The sequence below is a fragment of the Arvicanthis niloticus genome, chromosome 27 (assembly GCF_011762505.2).
Source record: "Arvicanthis niloticus isolate mArvNil1 chromosome 27, mArvNil1.pat.X, whole genome shotgun sequence".
Lineage (NCBI taxonomy): Eukaryota > Metazoa > Chordata > Mammalia > Rodentia > Muridae > Arvicanthis > Arvicanthis niloticus.
The window spans coordinates 27,382,107-27,407,032 of NC_133435.1; the positions used below are offsets into that span (position 1 = coordinate 27,382,107).

The window sequence follows — 24,926 nt, forward strand, 5'->3', positions numbered from 1 at the left end:
AAATCTAACAGGCACTCAGGTGTCATGGCTGAGATGCACAGGGACTATTCGTGTGTATAGATGTTTGTTCTTTATGTCTGTGATGTCATCACACATTTCTCCACAGCGAGGTTCTTTTCTCTCCCTTTTCATTTTGTATGCTTTGGAAGTAAGCGAGGCTCACCTACAAGTTCGAAAGCTAAGCTCCTATCCACAAGCCCTTCTCTTTATACCCCAGACTATCAGGGGTTGTAAATTGAAATAGTATTCTCCCCACCTCTCTGAACTTCATTCAGGAGTATTCAAAGATGATACTCAGAGATAAAAGCAAGAGATGCAACATGCTACTAGCACTTTCTTTGACAAAGGGGAGTTAAGTGATAGAGAAGTTTGACTCCCCAGTCCTCCCTCTTTGTGGAAGCCTTAGGGGACTTGAAGTTATCAGGACCCTAGCTTGTCCCCTGAAATTAGTTGGATTTTTTTTTTTTTCCCCTAGAAATGTCAACAGTTTGGCTTCTGATTCTATTTTAACTTGGAAGCTGGAGTTAGCTTTCCATGGATTCCAGAAGGAGAGTAAAACAGTTTCTTTCCACTCTACCTTTTTGAAAGAAGGCATGCATTTACACCAGTTTGTTCTCTTGTTTTTATTGCTAATAACTGTACAGTATTTGAAAACACTATTAAACACAGCAGATATCATTACATTGTATATCAGCACAGTCTTTCCCTGTCTCTGATTATTTTCATCCCAAATTCTAAGTTACCCAACATAGGCATGCTATTTCATAGCCCCACTTCCCAAAGTTCAATTCAGTAGAGACTAATTTATTTTAGAAACACAGTCTATAGGAGAGTTTACAACAGCCCTTCGCTGCCTAGCTCTATATAACTAACCACAGGGCTAATGAAATCTATTGATGGTTTGTTTCAGGAAAAAAATGTAAGAGTACATAGCAGCCACATTTAAAAAAAAAAAAAAAAAGGAGCTTGCAAAATGACTCAGGGTGTGAATATGCCTCCTGCCACCCTGTTAACCCAACAACACCCTTAAAATATTTAAACTCTTTTACCTGATCTAGAACAACTAAAAAAAAAAAAAATCTCATGGACAAAAATCTAGTCATCACTTGTTTTTGCCATTAAATCTTTATTGAAACATAGCTGCACTCATTCGTTTATATTCTCTGTGCGATTTCATTTGTTCATGCTGTAAGTACGGCATAGTATTCCATGGAGAACACACAGAGCAAGAGGCTACAATCACCAGCTATCTCTATTCAAAATGGTAACGCCTGGGTTAGTGAAGGTACTGCTGTCTACCTAGGAAGGATTTCAAATCTAAGTCCCCTGCCATTAGCTCATCACCTGCTTCTTAGGAGAAGAGCCATAGTTTCTAAGGCACCAAGAATTCTTGGAGAATTGGTGAGTCACGTCAGCACTGGGGAGGGATGTCCTTGTATCTGATCTTAGTGTGAAGCCATGTGAGGGGAATTAGAGAATAGTCACATTAAGAGTTTGACATGTGCTCCTTCACATATGGATGATACAGCTACCCAAGTTGTTCTGAGGGACACCAAGTCTCATTACAGGGTTGCTGGTTAGTGTAAGCACTGGCAAGAAGCATTACCAGTGTCCAGTGACATGGACCTGATGTAGCAACTGCTCTTCTGTCTCATCTCTTGTTGGATTTCCCCTCTTACATCATTTTTTTTTTTTTTACAGTTTTATTGATATAGAACTCACACTGCATAAAATTCACCCTCTGAAAGTTTACAAGATTCAGAAGAACTCAGTGTACTCACAGCTGTGGATCCACCACCATAATGCACTTGGAGAACATGTTCATCTCTCCCTAAAATGACCCTGTGTCCATTAGTCAGTCCCATCCCCCTTCAGTTGCCTCTCCTCTTGTGTTCTATCTTTGTGTTTACCTATTCCGAGCACTTCACAGAAATGGAATTATATAATGCACTGCTTTTGTTTGGCCTGGCTTCTTTACCTTAGCATAATGCTTTATGTGTTTATCCATGTTATAGCACAGATAAGTGCCTGGTTACTTTTATGATGAAATAACAAAACCTTTCATTGTGTTTATTATAGCGCTATGTGGACATAATCCAGTTGAGGTAGGTGCTCTTGGAACATGTGTTCCAAGTTTTGTTTTGAACATCTATTTTCAGTTCTCTTTGGAGTCTACCTGAGTGGACAACTGCAGAGTCAATGTAACAGTCAAACATCACTCAAGATTCTTCCTTTTAGGAGATACCACATTGTTCCAGAGTTGTGTACTGTTGTTATCCCTGCCTGTCAGCCATGCACATGTAGTCTCTGAAATTATAGTTGCCTCGTGCCTTTGTCAACACTTGTTATTTTTGTCTGTCTTTATTTATACACATATAATGTATCCATCCTAGTGGTTGGCTCTACCTGGTTATACTTTTGACTGGCATTGCCCTTTAAATGTCAGAGATGAACATCTGTCCCTGTACTTACTCTCCAGTTGTAGATCTCTGGTTCTCGAAGTAGTTATACAAACCCTGTGTCCAATTTAATCCAATTATTTGAAGATTATCATATGGGCTGATTAGGAATGATGAGGTCAGAGAGAGCCGAGCAGAATTCTGGCACCGAGAACCACGCCCTTTGTGCTCATCAGGCAATAACACTGGCTACAAGATTATAGCCAGGTCTTCTGTAAAGCTCAAAAAAGTACTAAAGCAGAAAATAGCCAGAACTTGAGCACAGGGATTTAATGGTAGCAGTATCATGGCACTTGAATTTTCTACTTTCCTCTCTCACTTTCCCTAAGTGACTAGTTAATTGGCTAAAGAAGAAGGTAGAGGGAAGTTCAAAACATACGTGGATACAGAGAGTTAAGTTTTTCATTAGAGTTAAATGAACTAGTTAATGAATCAAAGATGAAACTATTCATTAATGCCTGGATGTAACTAAAAGTAAACAAAAAGACCAGGGATTGGGGCTATGGAGGTGGCTCAATCTAGTGCCTGTGTGCAAATGTGAGCCCTGAGCTCAGATCCTCACATGCACATAAAAATCAGACATGGTGGTGCTTGCCTATCTTCCTAACACTGGGGAGGGGGAGAAGTGTGGGCCCCTGAAGCTTGGTGGCCAGCTAGTCTTGCCATATTGGAGGCTCTAGGTTCAGCAAGAGTCTGTCTTTAAAAAAAAAATAAAAATAAAGAATAAGGTGCAGAGTGGTAGAGAAAGACATTCATCATTGATATCTGGACTGCACATGTACATGTGTAACCCTGCTTTGGACACACACCTGGGATTTGCCTGAAATTCGATCCAGGAATGGAAAAACTGGATAAGCATTATAGAATCAAAGGTCTTTGTATAAAATAAGCATTAAACTAGTTCATGTCACTCCTACAAAATGTGGCTAGTTTGCCAAATATAGTTCCTAATCTACACATAATATAAGTCTATAAGATATACCCCCCTGTGTATGTGTGTGTGTGTGTGCTTGACATTAAGGAAGGTGTGTGTGTGTGTGTGTGTGTGTGTGCATGTGTGTGTCTGTGTGTATATGTATATGTTTGACATCAAGAAAGGTGGGCATGTGTGCATTCACACAAATGTGCCTGTGTCATGTTTGTGTGAGTGTGTGTGTGATTTTGTGTGTGTGTGTATGATTTTGTGTGTGTGTGTTTGTGCACTTGACATCGAGAAATGTGAGGGCTGGCCCCCAAGGCTGATGGAGACCATGGGATTGTTGAGAGCTTTGGAATGGCTGTTGGAAACATCAGTACGAATCATGCCAATCATACTGCTTGGTTTGTTGTTGAGTTTCATTGGTGATAGGGAAGTTTATTAAAGAGAGAGTAGAGAAGAAAGAGGAAGCATGTGTGTAGTTATAAAGTTTTTTAAAAAAAACCTACAAAACATAATGAAAGAAGCCCACCAGGGACATGGATAAGTAGAAGCAAGAAGAAGCTAAAGGTTTCCGGCATAAAAGGCTGAGGGGACCACAGGAGTAAGGTCTGGTGTAGGTGGCAGAGATGACAGGAACAGGCAAGAAGCAGAAACAATAGAGCTATTGACAAGACCACTTAGTCCTGATGTTTCTGTTGTAAGTTTGATGTATTAGTGCCTTCAGTTTGGCCCTGCAAATAACAGCCCTATTATTCAGTTCGAAAACCCCAGAGCCATGATAGGAAGAACTTGGGATTTCTATGACCAGTAACTTTTCTTCTTTTTCTTTTTTCTTTTCCTGAGAAATTCTTCAATTTGAAAAAGGGACTTTCCAGTGGAAATAATAGAATGTAAATTGTTTACTTGGCAAAATACCATTGGACTAAGCTAAGGTCCTTCATAATATATAAGAGTATGATAAGAGTTTACCTTCCCAGCACTTTTATAAGGGGGTAACAGGGAAATTTTCTTAACTTGCAAAAAGCAAAGATGTCTGAAAAATGTTGTATTTAAGAAAAATATAGCTGTGAAACTGGAGCTGCAGAAATCTTGTTCAATTAATGAACACACTGAGCAAGGACAAAACACCGGACTAGTGAAGGCTAGTTAGCCATCATTGTTAGCCAACGATGAAGCCTTTAAGTTGGCATAAACAGGAAAACACTTCATGGTGGTTTTGCTTAGATACATTGCCCCATTGTCCTTCTAGGAAATATTTACTGCTGGAAAAAGTACAGAGGAAAATACTACCTAGTGTCAAAACATAGCAATGTACAGGTCATTCCAGTCTGCTTCTGCTGCATTCTCCCTGTGCACTGAATCTTGGTCTCTCCATCTCAGGTTGTACCTTGCATGAGCTTTGTATGATGGGTAAAGGAATAGGAAGATAGATACCGATCCTCATGGAGGACCCATGCTCTTAGGACAATGGGTCCAAGCACATGAAGCACTTCTAAAGAGGGAGAGACAAGCAGCTTTGGAATAAATCACTTAATTTAATATTATCATGTAGTTTGACACATATGACAGTTAACAGTTTCATGGTTAAATCAGTTGCTTCTAGACTGTGATGTGGTGAACAATATACATTGAGAATATGCCACTTGATTACAACTGAAAAAGATGCCTTTGAACCTGGGCATTAAGACCCTATTCTAACACGAAGCCAGGCGATGCATCCAAGTATTTCCCAACATTTGTCCAATGGGACATCAGTATCCTGAGATGCTTCAAAAACAGGGATCCTGTGGTCAGATTTGAGTAATGTGACATGTCACACCCTCTTGAGAATTCATAGTACACATTTACCCAGTGACGCCGCCCTGTACTACCCAAACGTATTTGACTATAGAGCCCTTCTACTGATCGTGCTCAACTTGCTGTTTGAAATGGTTCACATGAGGTACTCAAGACATGCCAGGATTCGATGACTTGGAAAAGCAGACAAGAGACTAAAATTAATTTGCACCTGGACAAAGTGTTTATTCACCAATATTCTGAACAGGTGCCAGGCCCCGGTGGCCAAGCTTCTGCACAGAGTCTTAGTAAATAAAACATAATTGTGGCCAGGTGCATGCTTTGTAGAACACTACAGACTTCTACTTAGAGAGCTTATGTAGCCTCCTGAACAGAGGTTTTTACATTTATTTTCTGTAAATCTTCTTTCCATTCGCTAAAAGTCTACATCCATACATCTCCTCGATGATCTTTCCTGCTATGTGTTGTGTAAGTTTCTGTCACCACCTTGCTCTTCCAGACCTACCTTGTCTACTTGATCTCACTCCTTTAGACTCATCTTCCAGCTGTAGTGGTCGTACTTACTCACTATAAGGTTCTGTGTGGCGCAGCTGTAAACAGAGAATCCCATCTTCCGCCCTCCTGCTTTCCAAAGGGGGATACAAGTGGGGCCTTTCTCCACTTCTCTCAAAGTCTTTCCTATGAAGTCATTGTATTTTTAGTGATGAGTCCCCATCCCCCACCTCAGTTGAGATTTTGTCTTTTACTGTCTGTTAAGTGCCATGGGTGGGGTGGGAAGCAAGACCTGGAGTCTACAAGTAGCCTCTGTGACCCTGCCCCTAAGTTAATGCTAATTGGTGATAAAGATGCTGACAGCTGACAGCCAATAGCTATGCAGAAGAGACATAGATGGGGTTTAGGTTTTGAGGGCTTTAGGGGAGAGGAGGAGGAAGAAGAAGAATGTGCAGGAGAGGAGGAAGGAGAAGCCACCATGGGTTAAGGGTCAAGAGAACGTGGCCCTGAGGGCTGCCCAATTGGAGTTAAGAGCAGCCCAGATGGAACATAGTAAGTAGTATTAACGTGGGGTTATCGATTGGAAAGTAGATTCCAACAGCATGGAGGGTAGGTAGCTGCTCAGCACTTGTGTTGATTAAGACTTATTGTAAATATAAAGGCTGAGTGTGTTTTTTTTATCCAGAAACTCAATGATCAGGGTGAGGTAGAAGCCTTGGGGCCAGGATTTAAATATTTTCTACAAAACTTCCCATATCTTTATTTATTTTTATTTTATGTAATTGGTGTTGCATGTGTTTCTATACAAGGATGTCAGATCCCTGGAACAGGAGTTATAGACAGTTGTGAGCTGCCATGTGGGTCTTGGGAGTTGAACCCCAGTCCTCTAGAAGAGTATCCAGTATTCTTTCTTATCTGCTGGGCCATCTCTCCAGCCCCTCCCCAATCTTTACGAGGCAATACTCTTAATTGTATTGGATGTTCTTGAAGGTACCTTTATTTCTGCAGGTAATGCTAATAAGACTCCTTGCAAATGTCTGATAATCAGCTAATTCTTATGACAAATTTATAAAATCCTGATAGATTCAGATCTTTAAAATAGTGTCTATTCATCATTTTCCTTTGGGGGGCTGGGAATGTAGCCTGTTGGTGGAGTAATTGTATGTGAATCTGTTATTTCCCTGTTTCTGTGATAAAACACTACGACCAAGGTAATGTACAGAAGAAGGATTTTATTTGGGCTCATTGTTCTAGAAGAATGAGTACATGATGGCAGGGAAGTGGCAAGCATGGTGGCAAGAGCAGCAGCTGTACCCTCACACCTTGATGGCAAGCAGGAAACAGAAAGCAAACTGGGAATAGCATGGAGCTTTGGAAAGCACAAAGCTGGTCCCCGCTGATGCATTTCTCCAGCAAGGCCACATCTCTTAGACCTCCACAAATTGTTCCACCAACTGGGAGCCAAATGCTCAAATGTGAGTGACCATTTGTATTCAAACAACCAAACCTAGTATACACAAAACTTTGGGTTCTATACTTAGCACCTTTAAAGCATGTAGCAATGCATTCTTATAATCCTGGCACTGTACAGGATTACAGAAGGATCCAAAATTCAATGTCATCTTCAGCTACGTAGCAAGTTTGAGGACACTTGGGCTGCATGAAGTTCTGTCTCAAAAGTAATACAAAATAAAATTACAGCTCCACAAAAGAAGTAATATTCCTTTTGTGTTTTAAGAAAGAAAATACAATGAATGGCTCACACCCTGCTCTCCCCACTTCCTTGCTCAAATGCAATCTCAGATGAGTCATAGAAGTAGAAAGGAAACCAGTAAAGTGGAGAAATTAAGGTAGTTATGGTAGAATCATGAAGGAAGTGGAGTTCTGATGCCATAAAATGATACCCCAATACAGAAGAGGGCCTCATGTCATTCGTGCTGAGGAGCCGAGAACATTGGGGTTTTTTGTTTGTTTGTTTATTGGTTGGTTGGTTGTTTTTTGTTTTTTTGGTTTTTTTGTTGTTGTTGTTGTTTTTTGTTTTTACATAGAAAGGAGATTTATTCGGTGTGACCACCTGGGGAGGAGGAACAAATAAAAAGAGTCGTGTCTGTCTTTGGGATCCTAACACAAGGCTTAGGTTTAAACAGAGGGAATTGTTATGCATAACTGAGCAGTCCTGGTCTAGGTGTGGTCCCGTCCATCACTGAACCTTTCTTGTCTAGCTTCTGGTCCTACAAGGTGGCCTGATGACCTAGCAGAATGATGACATCACTTCTAGGAGCCAAGTTCCTCCCTGGGCTGGCGTCAGGGCTTCAGCCCTTTCCTGGCCTCAGTGTGAGGTTCCCAGGGAACTTTCATCTCCATTGTATCAATAGTCTGATTGCTGAGTGTAGGAGCACAGGCGCTTGCCCTATATCTCCTCCTCGGGTGTGGTGGTTGTGTGCCTTGCTGTTGTATCCTTCCTTGGATGGTGACAGGTTTTCAGCAGGCCTAGGCTTGTCACTAGATTTCTGGTGATTGTGTTTGTGGTTGGTGGCCCTGGAACTGAGTGACATTAACTTGTGTTGCTGTTGGCTGCAAGTCTGAAACTGCCAGAAGCTAATGTACTGGAAGCATGCTGCAGTATAAATAATGAATCAGAGTCATTTGTGGCCCCAGTATTTACGGTGTTTACTTGACAATTTTGTGGGGTGTGACCACTGCAGGAGGTAGAGGCACCATTAGGTTCAATTTTTGCATTTCGTTTACAATGGTTCTCAGTTTTCAGTGTCACACAAGTTTTGTTAGCCACTGTGGATGACATTTCTTGTCTCAGAACCTGAGATACTGCCCGGGTTAGAGTTCCTGGGAGCCTCGCTTCCTCTGGGTTTTATGAGGTTGGGTGCAGAGCTGCCCTGGTGATCTGCTCAGTGCTTGGGGCCCCTTTGGTTTTTTTTTTCTTTGTTTTGTTTATTTTTGGGGGTTTGGTTGGTTTGGTTGGTTTGGTTTTCATCCTATACATTTCTCTCTACACATTTAATAATCTCAGGTATACCCTTTGATGCTACAAACAAGATAGATCCACGATACTATAATATCTGGGCAATTTTCAGGTTTGTCTGGAAAGAAGAAGGAATAGCAAAAATACCTCCTGCTACCCCCACTGCCCCCAACCCCTAGACATCTCCTCGATTTGACCTAAAGATTACGTAGGACTCTTCCTATGAGACTTCAGCCTATATTAACCTAATTTTTATATAACATATATAAACTGAAGTGAATTAGTAAAAAACCCCAATGATAGGGATGAATTCCAAAAATGTACTCAACTAAAGAGCAATGATAAGCTGACAATGAAGATGGTCTCTATCAGAGGTGTGGTCAGGAAACTTCATCTACAAGGTACTGAACAGGGTGAGCATACTGAGGTCTACACTCAGGGCTTCATGCATTCAGTGTGCTGAATCCACAAACAGGATGAGGGCACACCTCTTGCCTACGTATCCCTGCCCTGTTTACATGTACTTATCCACATGTTTGTTGATTTGATGTTTTTATTAGAGAGATTTGAATAATGTAGTAGTATTTCTTTTTAACAGTTTTGCCTCACTTTTACAGTTTTTGTTGCATCTTGGGTGTGTGTGCTAATATGATGAAATTTGGTCTGCGTCTTGGACTGGTTCTCTGATACTCTGAGAACCATGATTCTGAATCATATCTATCCAGAGTTTGAGCCTCAGCTTTGTTCTTTCAAGAATAACTTTGGAGGGGACTCAATCCATAAAGTACTTACAATGTAAAAGTTAAAACTCCATTAAGCTAGATAGTTAGCTCAGTGGTAGGACTCTTGCCCAGAATGCACGAAGCCCTGAGTGTAGACCTCAGTATGGAAGAAACAGAAACCAAACCAAACCAACTAACCAACCAACCAACCAACCAAACCCTACCTCAAGACTGACCAAAGACCAAAATACTAGGCCCCAAATTGAAAGTACAAGAATGAATCAGAGGAGAAACATTTCAGGACATGGAATAGACACGGATTTTCCAGGATAAGATTTTCAAAGCAAAAATACACAAGGTGGATTATGTCATCAAGAAGCTTCTGTACAGCAAAGGAAACAACAGGATAGAGGGGACCCTACAGAAACAACTGAGTGGACGGGGGACGCTACAGAATGGGAGAAAATGTTATTCTTCCAGAGGGTTAATATCTGGGGTATATGGGGAACACAAACAATGTTGCACTCCTCAACAGATAATCCAATTAAAAATGAGTACCTATGTCTCAAAGACCATCCCACCAATGTATGAAATACGCTGAACACCATGGGTAAATGCAGGTAAAATCAGATTGAAATTATCACTTACTCTAATGAGAATGCCGGCTATGAGAAATAAATCAATTAACAAGTCATGAGGATGTGGAGGAAAAATGAAAATATCATATATAGCAGATGACAATGGAAATGTCTACCGCCATAGCACATAGGTTCATCAAAAAAGTCAGCCTAAAGCCATCGTGATCCAGTGAACCCCTCCTGAGTATGTAGTCAAAGGGAATGCACTCAGTGTTAGAGATAACCTTCACGTCCATGTTTATCCCACTATCCTGATAGCTAAGAGAGGGATTCAACATTTGACTGGATAAAGAAAATTATATGTATATGTGTGTGCACATGCATGTACATTTCATTATCCATTAAGAATAATGTAGTATGTCATTTGCAGAATAACATATAGAACTGGAGGACATTATGTGACATGAAATAAGCAAGCATAGAAAGACATGGACCACATGGTTTCTGGAATCTGTGGGACCGAAAACAATTGGCTGGAAAGAATAATGATTTTGAAATTGGGAAGTAGGGAGGGAGATGGTTAATGAGAGCTGGCTTTGGTCATATCACATTGATTCCCGTTAATATTTATTAATAGTTATTTAAAAGTAAGCTAAAGAGTAAATTGGAAAAATAAATGCCTCATGTTCTTACTTTAGAGTAGGATCTAAAGCAACTGAACTCACAGGAGGAGAGAGAACAGTGGTTAAAGAACAAAGAAGATAATGGTAAAAGCTACAGAATCTCTAACACAGGAATGAGCTTTCAAGATATATTCCACAGCATGGTAAATGTCATTAATAATACACTTCAAAATGCCAAGAGACTAGATGTCAACTTTTTTTTTAAATCATAAAACATGGCAAGGTTTGAGGTGATAGGGAAGTCAATAATAGCTTTATATAACAGTTTCACAATCTAGTCACAAATCATGTTATTTTGTATTCTATAAACATATAACAATAAATTTTCAATTTATAATATAATTGTAAAATGAGAAAGAAAAAGGTTATATCTGACTTCACCTAAATATGAATTAAAGCTTAGCTGGGAAACCCCCTTTCTGCAGTTTTACCTGACTCAATAAATATATTCATTCTGAAATTGTCTTGAAAAACATTTCAAGCTGATTTTAAGATTTTTAAGGAGTGGATTCTTCCACCGTTTTAAAAAAAGATTTATTTATGCCTATTTTTTTTTATGTGCATGGGTGTCTGTGCACCACTTGCATGCCTAGAGACAACAGAAACTAAAGAGGGCATCATATCCCCTGGTATTGGAATTACAGAGAGTTGTGAGCCACCATGTGGGTTTTGAGGATTGAACCCAAGTCTTCTTATGCATTTCCTACCTTTTAAAATTGATATGATAATCATTCCAGTATCCTTACATTTAAAAATAAATTTTATATTGCAAGGACTAATTGTAATGCCAGCACTGTGATGTCACAAGTTAACATTGAGATAGAATAATGAAACAATTTGATGTTGCTCAATCAAGCCTTGTAAGGAGCACAATGCAGCACTGTGATGTTGCAGTGGAACACTGTGATATCTCAATGCAGCACTGTGATGTCACAGTGGAGCACTGTGATATCTCAATGAAGCAGTGTGATGTCTCAATGCAGCACTGTGATGTTGCAGTGGAACACTGTGATTTTACAATGGACCATTGTGATGTTGCAGTGAAGTCTCAATGCAGCATTAAGAATGCACAGTATTATTATTGTGTAGAAGCAAAGCATTGTAATGCCATTTTAATGTAATGATGTATTTTGATGAAACAATAAAGCATTCTGATGTCAAGTGAAATACTGTGATTTTTAAAAATGGAGAACTGTGATTACATATAACACTACTGAAAGGGAAAAAAAATTAAGCATTATGATATTAAAATTCAACATTTTGAGAATACAATTCAGCATTGGGGTTGAACAATATAGCATCTCAAAGTGGGGCAGAGTGATGGACCTGGACTTTGTGATGTCATGGTAGCACAGTGGAGCATTATGCTATCTTAGCATAGCATTGAGAAGGGAGGATCAACAAAATGGTGACAAAATCAGCAGTGTGAGACACTAATCAGTATTGGGATGGAACCATTGAAGTAACATCCTAATGGTGCATGATAAGCTGCCATGAACAGCCGCATGAAACTTTGAAATGTTAATATGGAGCACTGTGATGGAACAATGGAGCACCATGATGCCACAACATAATGGGAACATTGTGGTGACAAAATTGTGTATTGTAATGTCAAAATTTAGTTTGGTAAGATCACGGTAGGATATTGCTACCACAATATAGCATTGTGATGTCTGAATTCAACCTCATAATGTCAAATGGAGCACTGTGATACTACAACAAAACACAGTACTGTTCCAATGAAGCATTATGATGTCACAATAGGGCAGTGATGCTACTGTAGTGCAATAGAGCACTATGATGTCACAGTGGTACACGGTGATTTCCCAATAGGCATTGTAAAGGCACAGTGGAGCACTGTGATGCCAGTATGTGACTTTGTGATATTAAAATAGAGCTTTGCGATGACACAATCACTGAGATCATACCATATACTATTATGATGTCACAGTGGATCATTGTGATGTCACAATGAAACATTATGATGGTAAAACAGAACATTGCAATTTCACTACATGGCATTGCAAGGGCACAATAGAACATTGTGGCTTTACAGCTGAGTTGTGATTGTCAATAGAGCCTTGAAATGCCACTATTCACTGTGATGTCACATTGGATCATTGTACTGTTACAATTAATCTTTGTAGTTTCATAACTGTCAGGAACCATATAGGAAAGGATAAAGGCATACTAATAACATTTTGGAAATGACACATCATATTGCATGGTCTGTAGTAGATAATTCAGAATTGCAAGGATTTCAGAAATCTCATCTCAGGATTGATTTTTGCAGCTGATATGCCTTTCCTATCATTATTAAATTTATCTAACAGTACCTGGGCATTAGCCCATCCTGTTGGGCAGATTTTCTGCAGATCAATGAAGATGCACTCTTTTGTAGTAATGCTATGTAGACAATAGATGATTTCTTAATTCCTAATGATGAATCTAGAAAACTACTGAATTTATAGTGGTAATTATTGAGCCCTTTATAAAACGGGCTTCAATTAGGGCCCTGAAAGCCTTCATGTGTCACGAGTTAATTGCACTAAGATAGAAAGCAGGTGTGCAACGGATTTATGGTCAAACATTCAAGAGAAGTATGAAATCAATATCTGATAGCTAAAGGTCATAAAAAGGAATGAACAGTTTATTGTAGGTGCAAGGATAGAAGACAAAATATTGACTTGGTTTATCTATTCAAAACTAATACTAATGAGATACTAGGCAGATGATTTGCCTCTTGACATAATATACTAACTTACATCTAAGAATTATGGTTTTAAACTTTTAATTAACCCGTGGAGCTAGTGGCAGATAATGTTTAGTTAGATAACTAGTCTTAATAGAAATATTCTAAACTTCTTAATTGTTACTTCTTATTCAATTTATGATTTGAATTTATTTTTGGATTTGTTATGAACTTTTGAAAAAGAAGATGCTTGAGATATCATGTAATCATATATTCTGAGAAAATATAAGAACTGAGAACAACAACAATAACCAGTCAGTGTTTTCTTAAGATCAACAGAAAGTTAGTTCCACCTTTTTCTTTCTCTTAGAAATAAAGGTTAAAATCTGTCTCCCCCCCTCTCTCTCTCTCTCTCTCTCTCTCTCTCTCTCTCTCTCTCTCTCTCTCTTCTTTTCTTTCTTTCTTTTTTTTTCTGCAACGTTTTCTAGGAGTCAGTAAACTCCTAGCCTCGGGCCTAGGATGAGGGGAGGGAGGTGGTGAGTGGCAAAGAGCCTCTTATCACACACACACACACACACACACACACACACACTCTCACACGCACACTCCACTGTTTACCAATAGGGTATTAATGGCCCGAGGCCTGCAGCTTCTGGCCTTAGAATGAGAGTCAAGACAGGTAAATATTAGTTAAGTAATAAGCACCTTTTACTCTTGTAAAACTAAGTTTTTGCCTCTGCCAATGCTCCACCCCCTTGGCTGCCTTCTAGAGGGAACCAATGCTTGGGCAAACTTCCAGCACGTAATGGAACATTGTGATGTCACAATAGGGATTTGTGATGTGACAATAGCCATTTGTGGTGACTCAGTAGGACATCATGATGGTTCAGTTCTGAGTTGTGATGTCATGAAAAGCATTGTAATATCACAAAGGAGCACTGTGATGTCAAAATGTAACACTGTTGTCAAAGTGGAACATTGTGATGTCACGATTCAACACTGTGACAAAATCGTGCAGCATTGTGATAACACAATAGACTATTGTGATGTCACAATGGATTATTTTGATTTCATAATGTGGCATTGTGGTGGCACAATGGAGCTTTGTCATGTCATAATGCTTAATTGTAAAATGGGAGGGTAAAGTGATGAAGGTATGAGTGTAGTTAGAGTGAAGGGAGTTTGATGAATTTAATCAGAACACATTGTAAATTTGTATGAAAATCTCAAATGAAAAAACATTCTAAAAGTTTCTTGAATATGTTGAGGAAAGGCAGAAGAGATGCCAAAAGAAAGAAAGTATAAAACATTAAATAAAAACAAATGCATTTTTTATCATGAAAAGATAATGATTGGCTTAAAATTGAATGGCTAGGTACTTACATTTAAAACCTATAAGTTTGTTTGTTTGCTTGTTTGTTTTTACTTTTTGGTACATTTGGTAAGCCACCTGTAAATGCTCAAGTGCCTTTTTGCCTGCTTGTGTACTGATGCTGGGACTGTGCTCTGGCCCTGGAACGCTGATTCTAGACCATGAGGAGGAGGGATTATAGTTCATGGTGGCAAAGAAGGAGCTGGAAAGAGTGATGGTTGCTAAGCTGACGTGTCAGTCTGTGACAACCTCCAGACTGGCAAAAAAATCAAAGAATTTTACAGTGAAATTTTACAGTGTGTCATCTGACCCCAAAGATGATCCTATTTTGATATTCTTGCTTTACTACATGACTCCCATCCAATAACATATAATAGTCCAACAACAGAGTAATACTGTAATTAATTTACAGAGTAAATACTGCACTTAATTTTGTGAATTCTGGAGTGTACTGATTTTTTTAACGAGTATTTCAAAATTCCCCAAACAGACACTTTCTGGAAAAAGTATACCATGGTCACTTTTCACTTAAAAATTGCTTAATGTCATGAGAGTAGTACAAGTTGCAGTCACACGAGGGTACCATCTTACACTTTCTAGAATGGCTAAGTGAGATATTAATAGTTTGATAAAGCCAAGCGTTGGTGATAAAGCCAAGATGGCTTCGTTTAAGTAGAACACAACAGTGCTAAGAGTCAAGGTGTGAGTGCCACCATAGCACTCGTCAGCCTTGTCAGCTTTGGTCAGTTTGACTGGTGCTGCAAAAATAAGCATTCATTTTTGTCATGTGACTCAGAAAAGCTACACCTGGATTTCTATTAAATCAGGACAATGGAATTTATGGACACACACACACACACACTAATGTCAATAGCAGTGTTTCCTAACAGCCAAGAATTAAAAACACATATCTTCTTCCAGGTTACTAGGTAAACATATTGTGTTGTATACATTTATACATTTGTGTTTTATTTATGTAAATAATAAGAATAAGCCATAAATCTATGCCAAAATGTGGAAGAATATATTTAAAGTTATGCTATATTAACAATACTGTAATATTGTTATTTGTTGTTTCCTTAAGCCTTTGATTTTATTATATATCAAGAAATTAAATGTAAAATTTTCAATATCTGTGGAAAATGGTTTCATAACTATTGCTATGTGCCCCTAATTTTATGTCTTCTATTTACATAGGCATTTTATTTTATGTTTTTTTGTTTTGCTTTGGTTTGTTTTGAGACAGTGTGTGTTGGTTTGAATATTCTTAGCCCACAAGGAGTGGGACTATTAGGAGATGTAGCCTTGTTAGAGGAAGTGTGTCACTGTGTAGGTGGGCTTTGAGGGTTCCTGTGTTCAACCTCTGCTCTGTGTGGAAGAGACCCTCCTCCTGGTTGTCTGTGGAAGACAGTCTCCTCCTTCTGACTGCCTTTTCTGACTGATAAAGATATAGAACTCTCAGCTCCTTCTCCAGCACCATGTCTGCCTGCATGTTGCCTTGTTTCCCACCATGATGATAGTGAAAAGTGATTCTGAAAGTGTAAGCCAGCTCAAATTAAATATTCTTCTTTATAAGAGTTGCCTCAGCCATGGTATCTCTTCATGTCAATAAGACCCTAACTAAAATACAGGGTCTTTGTATTTAACCCTGGCTGGCCTGGAACTTGCAGAAATCCATCTTCTTCTTCCTCTAGAGTTCTGGGGTTAAAGGAGTAAGCTGTCATGCCCTGCTTCTGTAGGCATTTTTAAGGGAACAGGTGAGAAGCTGTCACAAGACTTGACAATGTCTGTCAAGGCACTTGAAAACATTATTTGTTTTATATAATATCTAATGCCACAAAGCAAAACATTGACTTTATAAAATCCTACCCAGCTGTTTCAAGCACTCAGAAGGGCTGTATGGCTTCTAGATTTAAGAAAATAGAAATAAAAATAATCACCCTTCAGGCTATCATAGTAAAACATCAATATGAATGCTGAAGTGAAGCTCAAGAATGGACATTATCGCATGTTTTTGAGAATGATACGAGCCAATATTTATGGTACAATATGATAAAGCAATATTCTATGTGGTGACTTATGGTATGTTACTAAAATCTCTCTAGTCATAACTTTTCCCAGGAAAAGAATGTTTATAAAAATGAAAGTCAGTAGAGAGATATTTATCATCTTGTCTTTTTTTATGGCACTACCATGAAAAGTTCAGAAGGAATGAGATTGCTCTGAAATGGTTTATCTGATGGGCAGTTTACACTGCCCATATCCAGCTACTGTCATATTGTGTATCTATGTTTTTAATAGGAAAGTGTGGTGGGAAAGAGTTGATTCTGGAGCCAGACTGCAGGGTTTCCCTGATAGTTTAACTGAGTGGCTGCTGCAAGCCCTCGGCAGATTATTTGAGCAGTTAAATTTAAATTGCTTAAATTTAAATTCTCAGATTATTCATATGTAAAATAGAGATGATAATAATGCTTTCCTTTTAGAGCTATCATGAGAATCAAATGTGTTAATATATTCAAAGTACTTAGACGAGTGACTAGCACATTAATACACTTTGAAAAACATTAACTTGGAAATAATAAGCACACACTCAGGCTTTTTATAAAGTTTTGTGAGTACTCACGTTGGGGAGCAACTTCTAAAATGAGTCCCAGTGATCTTGGTTCTTTGTATTCATATTCTTATGTAATTTGACTTCATTTAAATGTGACTTGGGCCAAGAGACTTACTCATAACTGATAACCTCTGGAAAGGGTGATAGGAGGCCATTTTCCAGGTTAGCTTAGGAAAGAGGGTGACTTTGGGAGCTATTTGACTCTACTTTCTTACTCTGATAAAGCAAGCTGCCATGTTGAGGGCTGTCTTACTGGGAGAGAGGGCACATGTCAAAGAACTGTAGGTATTGCTAAGCTAACAGCAGTGAACAACCAAGAACGCTGCAGGCCAACAGCCCTCAAATAACTGAATTCTCCCAAGAGTCAAGTGACTGAAGCAGAACCGGATGAGGCATTCCTCTCTGTGCCCCCAGAAGATGGAAGCCCCTCTCACACCTTGATTGGATGTCCCCCTAAGGCCCTAAATAAGAAAACCTAGCTAAATGACAGCTGGATTCCTGATCAACAAAACCTGTAATATAGAACTTAAACCACCAATTTTTGAGAAATATTTACACAATAAGTGATATGCATGGAATGTATCTTTGGTATCATATATGGCTCTTTTTGTGTTAAAAATGTTGAAAAATGTGATGAGAAAGATCAAATCCACATCTATTCAGCTAAAGCTAGCTTTCCTTAATACTGGCCAGGGAGATGGATACTGGCCAGGTCCGTACTGAGGACTTCCAGAGAATGGCACTGAATTATGTTAGTCAGATGCTCATAAACACAGAACCACAAGGCTATGGCACTTCCTGCTGTTGTTCAATCAGGGACAAGCATACATCCTGACATACTTCCTGCCTATATACCACCCCTCATCTGTGACCAAGCACATCCTATGCAGTTAGGGCATCCAACCTTGTTTACTGAAGTGAAACCATGTGACTTGTCCTCTTACATGGACAAGAGCTCTCAGCATTCCAGGATATTATCTGTCCTTGAGCAAGTAGGACGTCCAAGTAAACTTTAGTTCTTACCATTGATTTGGGTATACTATAATACTGGATTTAAACTTCTTAAAATAAAAAAGTTCTATTTTGTGTGGATATGTACACACATGTGTGTTTGCTTGTGGAGAGGTCAGAGGATATATAACCTGCAGGATTAATTTTTTTCTTTCTATCATGTAGACCCTGCAGACTGAAGATTCCTTATGCCTCTGAGCCATCTCACTGGATTAAGGAATGTTTTAAGGAATGTAATAATAAAAGAAAAATTGCCTCAAAAATGGTACAAATCTAGTTCTTAAAAGTATTTCTTATGAGATCTCTTAGTGATGCTGGATGTATATACAGAAGTATTGAAAGCAGGATCTTAAAGAGCTGTTTGTAAACTTTTGTTCATAATAGTATTTTCTCCAACAGCCAAAGGAAGTGAACTTCTAAAAATACAGCAAAATATGCAGAGGTTATGGTCAAAGAAACTACATGGCATTTCATTGACCAATATTTATAATTGAAATAAAATATTGAGCTAACAAAATATTATAACTAATTAGGAAGAGTAGGGTGGTGTGTGTGTGCGTGTAAAAAGAAATCTGAATATTTATCTTAAATGGTTAGAAGCCAATACATAAAATTCCTCCAAAGTCAAGACATACCAGTACAAGTATTAAAAACATAGAGCCAAATAAGAAAAGACATGATAAAATATTTTGTCTAAACCATCTTTATTTCTAATTCTGAACATTAAATATTTGATGACATTCCTGGTCAGAAAGAAAGACATTCACAGGGAATCTAACTCCCCCAAAGAAGCATGGCTGTATTGTAGATAAGATTAGGAAGGGTCATAGAAGACAGTAAAGTCGGAGTGTCATTGTGAAGGGCCCTATACTCAGCACTCTGAACTTTATCAATATGGAAGAGCTGTCAGCCCATCATAAATAATAAGCTGTGTAGTCACAGTTACTTCAGTCACCAAGGATCATGCTCTTAAAGATCACATGATAGATCTTTAGTAAGGTGATTTCCCCAGAAGGGCTTGTTTGTGTCCTTTGAAGATGGCAGAGTTTATGGGTGATCTAATCCTGTGAGAAGCACTAGCACCGTCTCCCTCCCACCCCCCAGGATTTACCTCACACCTCAGATAACACTCTTAACCTCAGTGGAGGTTCTAGTAGGGTAGTTCTAGTTCTTTCTTGAAACAGAGTTATTATTATTCAGTGTACAGTGTAATCTCTCCTCAGAGATCTGGGCCAATCAAGACCTGGCATTTCCAGCTGAGAACTGGAAGATGAATGTGCAGAACTGCCGATGGTCAGCATCTCTTGTCATCTCACAGGTCCTGGTGAGAAGTGCTGTGATAGTTACAACAGAAGCAGGTACAGACAGGAGAAGTCCAGGAGGCAGATTCTTTAACATCTGTTCACATCTGATGACTGTGGGAAGTCAGTGTGGCCATGCAGCCTCTAGTCAACATCAAAACTAAAGAGTAGAGTTCTTGTTTCTGGCAGAAGAATCAAGGTCTGATTATCTCAAAAAAAAGTTATTTATTAAAAGGGCCTCAGAATCTATAAGAAGGTAGAGAATAAGACCTGGACCTTGTCGTGGTGGTGCATGCCTTTAATCCCAGAACTTAGGAGGCAGAAGCAGGTGGATCTTTGAGTTTGAGGCCAGCCTAACCTACAGAGTGCATTCTAAGGCAGTAAGGGCTACACAGAAAAACCCAATCTTGAAACCTCTTTCCTCACACCAAAACAAACAAACAAACAAACAAACAAACAAAAACATTGGGAGCCATATAGAGCTAGTACTGGTAAATATTATAGCAAAGCAAAGAGGAGGAAGTACAAGAGTCTTTCATGAACAAGACTCACCAAGAGACTGTCACTAACTGTCAAAACCTAGACTGTCCCCATCTATAGGAACTAGCCTAGTGATGCCAAATAAATTCTCAGAAACTCTTCATCACTGTCTCTCCTCATGTTCACAGTTCTGGGGATCTGTGTCCACTTGTCTAATCCTGGATCCTGTACCTGTACCTGCAAGAACAGAAACCAGGATGGCTGTTGAAATTTACAGTGGAAGAGAAAGGTAATCACTGGAATAGACCAGTTATGTACACAGGTGGGGGTTGGTATGACATTACTCTTCAATAATAACAAGCAAACAACATGAAAAATAACAGCATGGGAGATGTCCAGGGTTTGAGGGAAGCCAGGGATCTAGGGCTATAGTTAAGCGATTACAGTATGTGCTTGACAGAACTCTATGCCTATGAATCAGAATCTTTTATCTGATTCTTGACTCCTGGTATCTCAGAGTCTTTGTCTGAGTTTGAGTTCCCTTGTCCTAGATTACCTAGTCTATGTTCCTATGGCAAACAATGTGATTTAGTTAAGAAATGCTGAGGACCTTAGTGAGGTAAACATCTGGATGTGTCTGACAGAGTGTTTCCAGAGAGGATGAACAGACAGGGAAGACCTGCTCTGACTGTGGGTGGTACCATCCCATAGACTCATGTCCAGAATGGAATAGAAAGGAGAAATGGAGAAAGCCAGCTGAGTGCCAGAATGTTCCTGTCTCCACTTGCTGTTCTGTGATATGAAGAAGCTATCTTTTGCACTATTGCAAACAAGTAACCAACAGGGTCCTTAAATCTTGTCTTGAAAACTTTTCTGTAAGAGTGTGCAACTTGTCAGCCAATCAGAGCAAAGTATCTACTCTTCTGGCCTGCTGAGGCTGTTGGCTGCTCAAATCTAGTGACATCAACAATCGCTACACTATGTAATTATCTGCCTTTCTCTTTTAGTGTTGTAGAAACATTTTTTCATCAGAAATTATTATTTACTCTTTCTCTTTCAAAGTGGACATTTTTAAGGTTTGCACACCTAAGTTCAAAAACTCCCATAAATGTAGGCCTAATCAATAATTGCCTTAAAGAGTTTCACTTCTAGCTGAAGACTTACAAGCCATAAAAATGGTTGTTTAAAATGTGTCACACAATTATCGATTATAAAATGCATTCCTGCTATTTGATGAAGATATTGAAGGGACTCCACCCAGCCCAAGCAAGGCACACATGTCTCTGTGGCAGGCCTTGCCCTTTCCTCATTCCCTCTGCCTTTCTAAAAGCCATTAGATTACATTCCTAAAGCTAGTCCCCTAGTTCTATTCCCTTATTTGGCCACTTCTTCTTCCTAGGACTGACCACCAAGGTCCAGCTATCAAAGTATTTAAGTCCAGCAATCAAAAGCCCCTTTGGCTCACCTAATTAACAAGCCCAGTTGTTGGGAGCTGACTCCTAGCAGAAAGCGGCTATCATCTTTGCGACCATCTGGAGCCATATACCCTGACAAGAGACTTGTTTTTCAACAGCCCACGACAGCTGAGCACACTCTGATAAACATCTTGTTTTTCCCACATACCTTGTTTTGCTGTTTAGTGCCCCCAGCTGCAAGGTGCACATGGTATCCACGCCTCCAAGGCACGTGGCAAAGCGTATAAATACCCAGGATTTCCTTTCAATAAACCAGACTTGATCACACACCCTGTCTTGTCTCCATTCTTTGAGTCTTCTTGCCCCTCCATCCCTACTCTCTCTCTTGCTAGACCCTGACCCGCAGATCGAAGCAGCAGCTCAGGTCGGGACATAGTGGCCCCCAAGCATGGGGCAGTGCGGTCCTCAACACCCAATTAAAATTAATCAATTTATCCTAACACAGAGTTTTCCCTTTTCTCTTTATAAATTATCATTTTTCCTATGGGCCATGTCTATCTCCTATTTATGTAGAGACAGTTCTTTGTCCCCTCCTCCAAGACAACATCTCCTGTCTTCCTTTTCTTTTCCCCTTCGCCCTCGTCCTTTATCCCTCCTCTTTGTCTCTTATTCTCTGCCCTTTATTTGTCTGGGGCAAAAGAATCTCCTTTGTGCTGAGAACTTGGTCTTGGAGTATCTTGAAACAACTCTGAGGTTCCCAAATCAAATCATTATGGATAATTACACATGTGTATATGCCACCTGCTATTACCTGAGCTGTTAGGGTCAGAGCCTGCACCCTGCCAGCTCTATCAAACTAGGTTGGCCACCCATCCTCAATAAATCAATTAGAGAAATAATACTAGTGAAAAACAGAGGGAGATTTATTCACTGTGGCCATGTGGGAAGAAGATAATGAGGTGATTGACTCAGAGTCCTGACTTGAGATACAGGCTTTACAGAGGGCAAGAGGCAGCTCAGATAAACAGTCCTGGTCAAGGCCAGGTCCTGTCCATTGGTGACACACCTTTGTCTCAGCCCCACGCCTTTGTCTCTGCACTGCATGTCATCAATCACAAAAGATGGCCTTCCTCTCTGGTGGCATCAGGGCCCCAACCTTGCCCTTCTCAAGCATGAACCTCCTGGAAGACAGTTCCTTGCCACCATCTTTCTTAATCTGATAGGCAAGGGGAAAGACACAGGCATCTCTCTTTAGGATCTCTTCCCTCCTGGCTGGATGTAGTTAGGAGAAAACTTGCTGGCATGCACAGTGTGCATGAAGACCTGGTTAAATACCCACTACTCTATAAACCAGGAGGAGTTGTGCACACCTATAATCCCAGCACAGAGAGGGTGAAGCAGGAAGATCAGAAACTCAAGATCATCTTTGATACATAGAGTTTGAGGCCAACTTGAACTACATGTGACACTGTTTCACCAAAACCAAAACAACAGAACACCTCTTTGCTCCTACCAGAAGAATCACACTACTACCCCTGCTGCTTCCCACTGCGGTGAAGAGTGCCTGCACTAGAGAAGAAGGAGATTTTAATTGGAAGGGTTAAACTGTTACTTCTGTATTACTTTGCCAATTTTTCCATTTTAATTTTGGAGATGTTATCTGTAAAATACCACTGTTCCCGATGAATCAGTTCCTGCTGGTTCCCATGGAAACATCTTTTTTAAAGGGCTTTGCATGTGTGAGTAATATCTTTTTTGGCTGGTTTTACTTATGCAGGGTCAGCACAGAGTCTACACTTAACTTTTGTTCACAGAGACAAAGGGAAATGACAGCTTTGTTGTGTACCCCTCAGAAGTGCTGGAGCAGTAAGTGAGTGACTCCATCCATGACATTTACAAATGTAGCTGGAATGAAATTCTCTTCAGTTCAAAAAATTAAGAACAATTTTTGATTGTCTTCTGACACTGTCTGACTCTGATTTAATGTCTGTACAATAATAGCATTGCATTTGAGCTGTGGAATCTTGGTTTAACTTTCCAAAATTAACTGGAGCCTTTTGAGCCAGCCTTTTTTTTTTTTTTAAATCTGTAACAGGAGGTTCATAAAGGCAGATTCATGGATGAATGCTTTAATAATTTCAGTGAAAGTATGACACAGAAAGCATTTTTTACTTACCTGAATTGAAGAAATATACTAACCATAGTAAAATAGGAAATTATCTCTGAAAGATGATCCTACTGAAAATAGGTAAAATTATCACCCCCATCACCCAGCATCCATCTGACCTGATATTGCTCTGAACATGTTGGCACTTTAAATTAAATCATGATCAAACATGATCAAACATGTTGGCATTTTAAATTAAATCATGATCATGACAAAGGTGTGTCACTGATAGGCAGGCCTTGACCAGGACTGTTTATCTGAGCTGCCTCTTGCCCTCTGTAAAGCCTTCATCTCAAGTCAGGCTCCTGAGCCAATAACCTCTTTGTCTTCTTCCCACAAGGCCACGGTGAATAAATCTCCCTCTGTTTTTCACTAGTACTATTTCTCTGATTGATTTATTGAGGATGGGTGGCCACACTAATTTGATAGAGCTGGCAGGGTGCAGGCTCTGACCCTAACAGCTCAGGCAACAGCAGGTGGCATATACACACAGTAATTCCATAAGAACATAGCTAAATTATGTTAGAAATCCTTAAGTATACAGAGAGGTCGGATAACACACAAATTAACGTCCGCAGTTACCAGCTGTGGCTCTTGCTGTGAATTGTAATGCAGTTCCCTTAGGAGAGCAATGCCCTTGTGTTCCAGGCCTTTCTCCTCTCCCAACTCTCTCTGAATCCCCCACATTTTCAACCTCCTTGCCTTTGCTCAGCTCTTAACAAGAGGTGCCATTTCCCGTGATATTTGCAGTTGTGAACGTTACTGAGAGTCTAAGCCCAGAAGGCTTTCCTTTGTCCGCCTAATAAGGGTCGCCGTCTCCTCCCTTGATCTTGCTTTCAAAGCTCTCATTTCTTTTGCCAGGGTTTTCAGATACTTCCCCGACAGAAGAGCAATGGATGAGGCTACAGTCAGTGCTCGTCCCTCCCCCACCCTGTCCTGTTCTTTCTGTGGTGCCACAGAAATGCAGTTTTAGATGAATCCGTGAGTATGGTAAGGAAGCTGCTAGTTATACTTGTGTGATCTGTTCTTTAAATTCCCTGTCAATATTATGCTCACCCCTCTTAATATAGTCAGATTTACTATCTGCATATTAGCTGGGACAATGGAAGAAAGGATGTGCTGAGTTTTTTCAAATGATTGGGTTGGCAATAGTACCTTCAAATTTGGAGAACAAACAGGTATTGAGGACTGGGAGATGCTGAGAAGAAGTGGCTAAGGCCTCATAGGCAGACCTATAAAAACCT

The 24,926-nt window shown here is 39.7% G+C and overlaps 1 protein-coding gene across 2 annotated transcripts in view; it reads left to right on the forward strand.

Moving 5' to 3' along the window:
* Cnot6l (CCR4-NOT transcription complex subunit 6 like) overlaps positions 1 to 24,672 on the forward strand; it is a 138,123-nt gene extending 113,451 nt beyond the window's left edge. The window contains exons 12-13 of one of the 2 annotated variants that reach the window (XM_076926452.1): positions 20,289 to 20,389; positions 24,544 to 24,672. In XM_076926452.1, coding sequence (XP_076782567.1) covers positions 20,289 to 20,389; positions 24,544 to 24,655 — 213 coding nt within the window. In that variant the 3' untranslated portion in view covers positions 24,656 to 24,672. Of the gene's footprint in view, positions 1 to 20,288; positions 20,390 to 21,499; positions 21,649 to 24,543 lie in introns of those variants that run through there. The other variant, XM_076926457.1, reaches the window with a different exon arrangement.
* Positions 24,673 to 24,926: the final 254 nt, after the last annotated feature.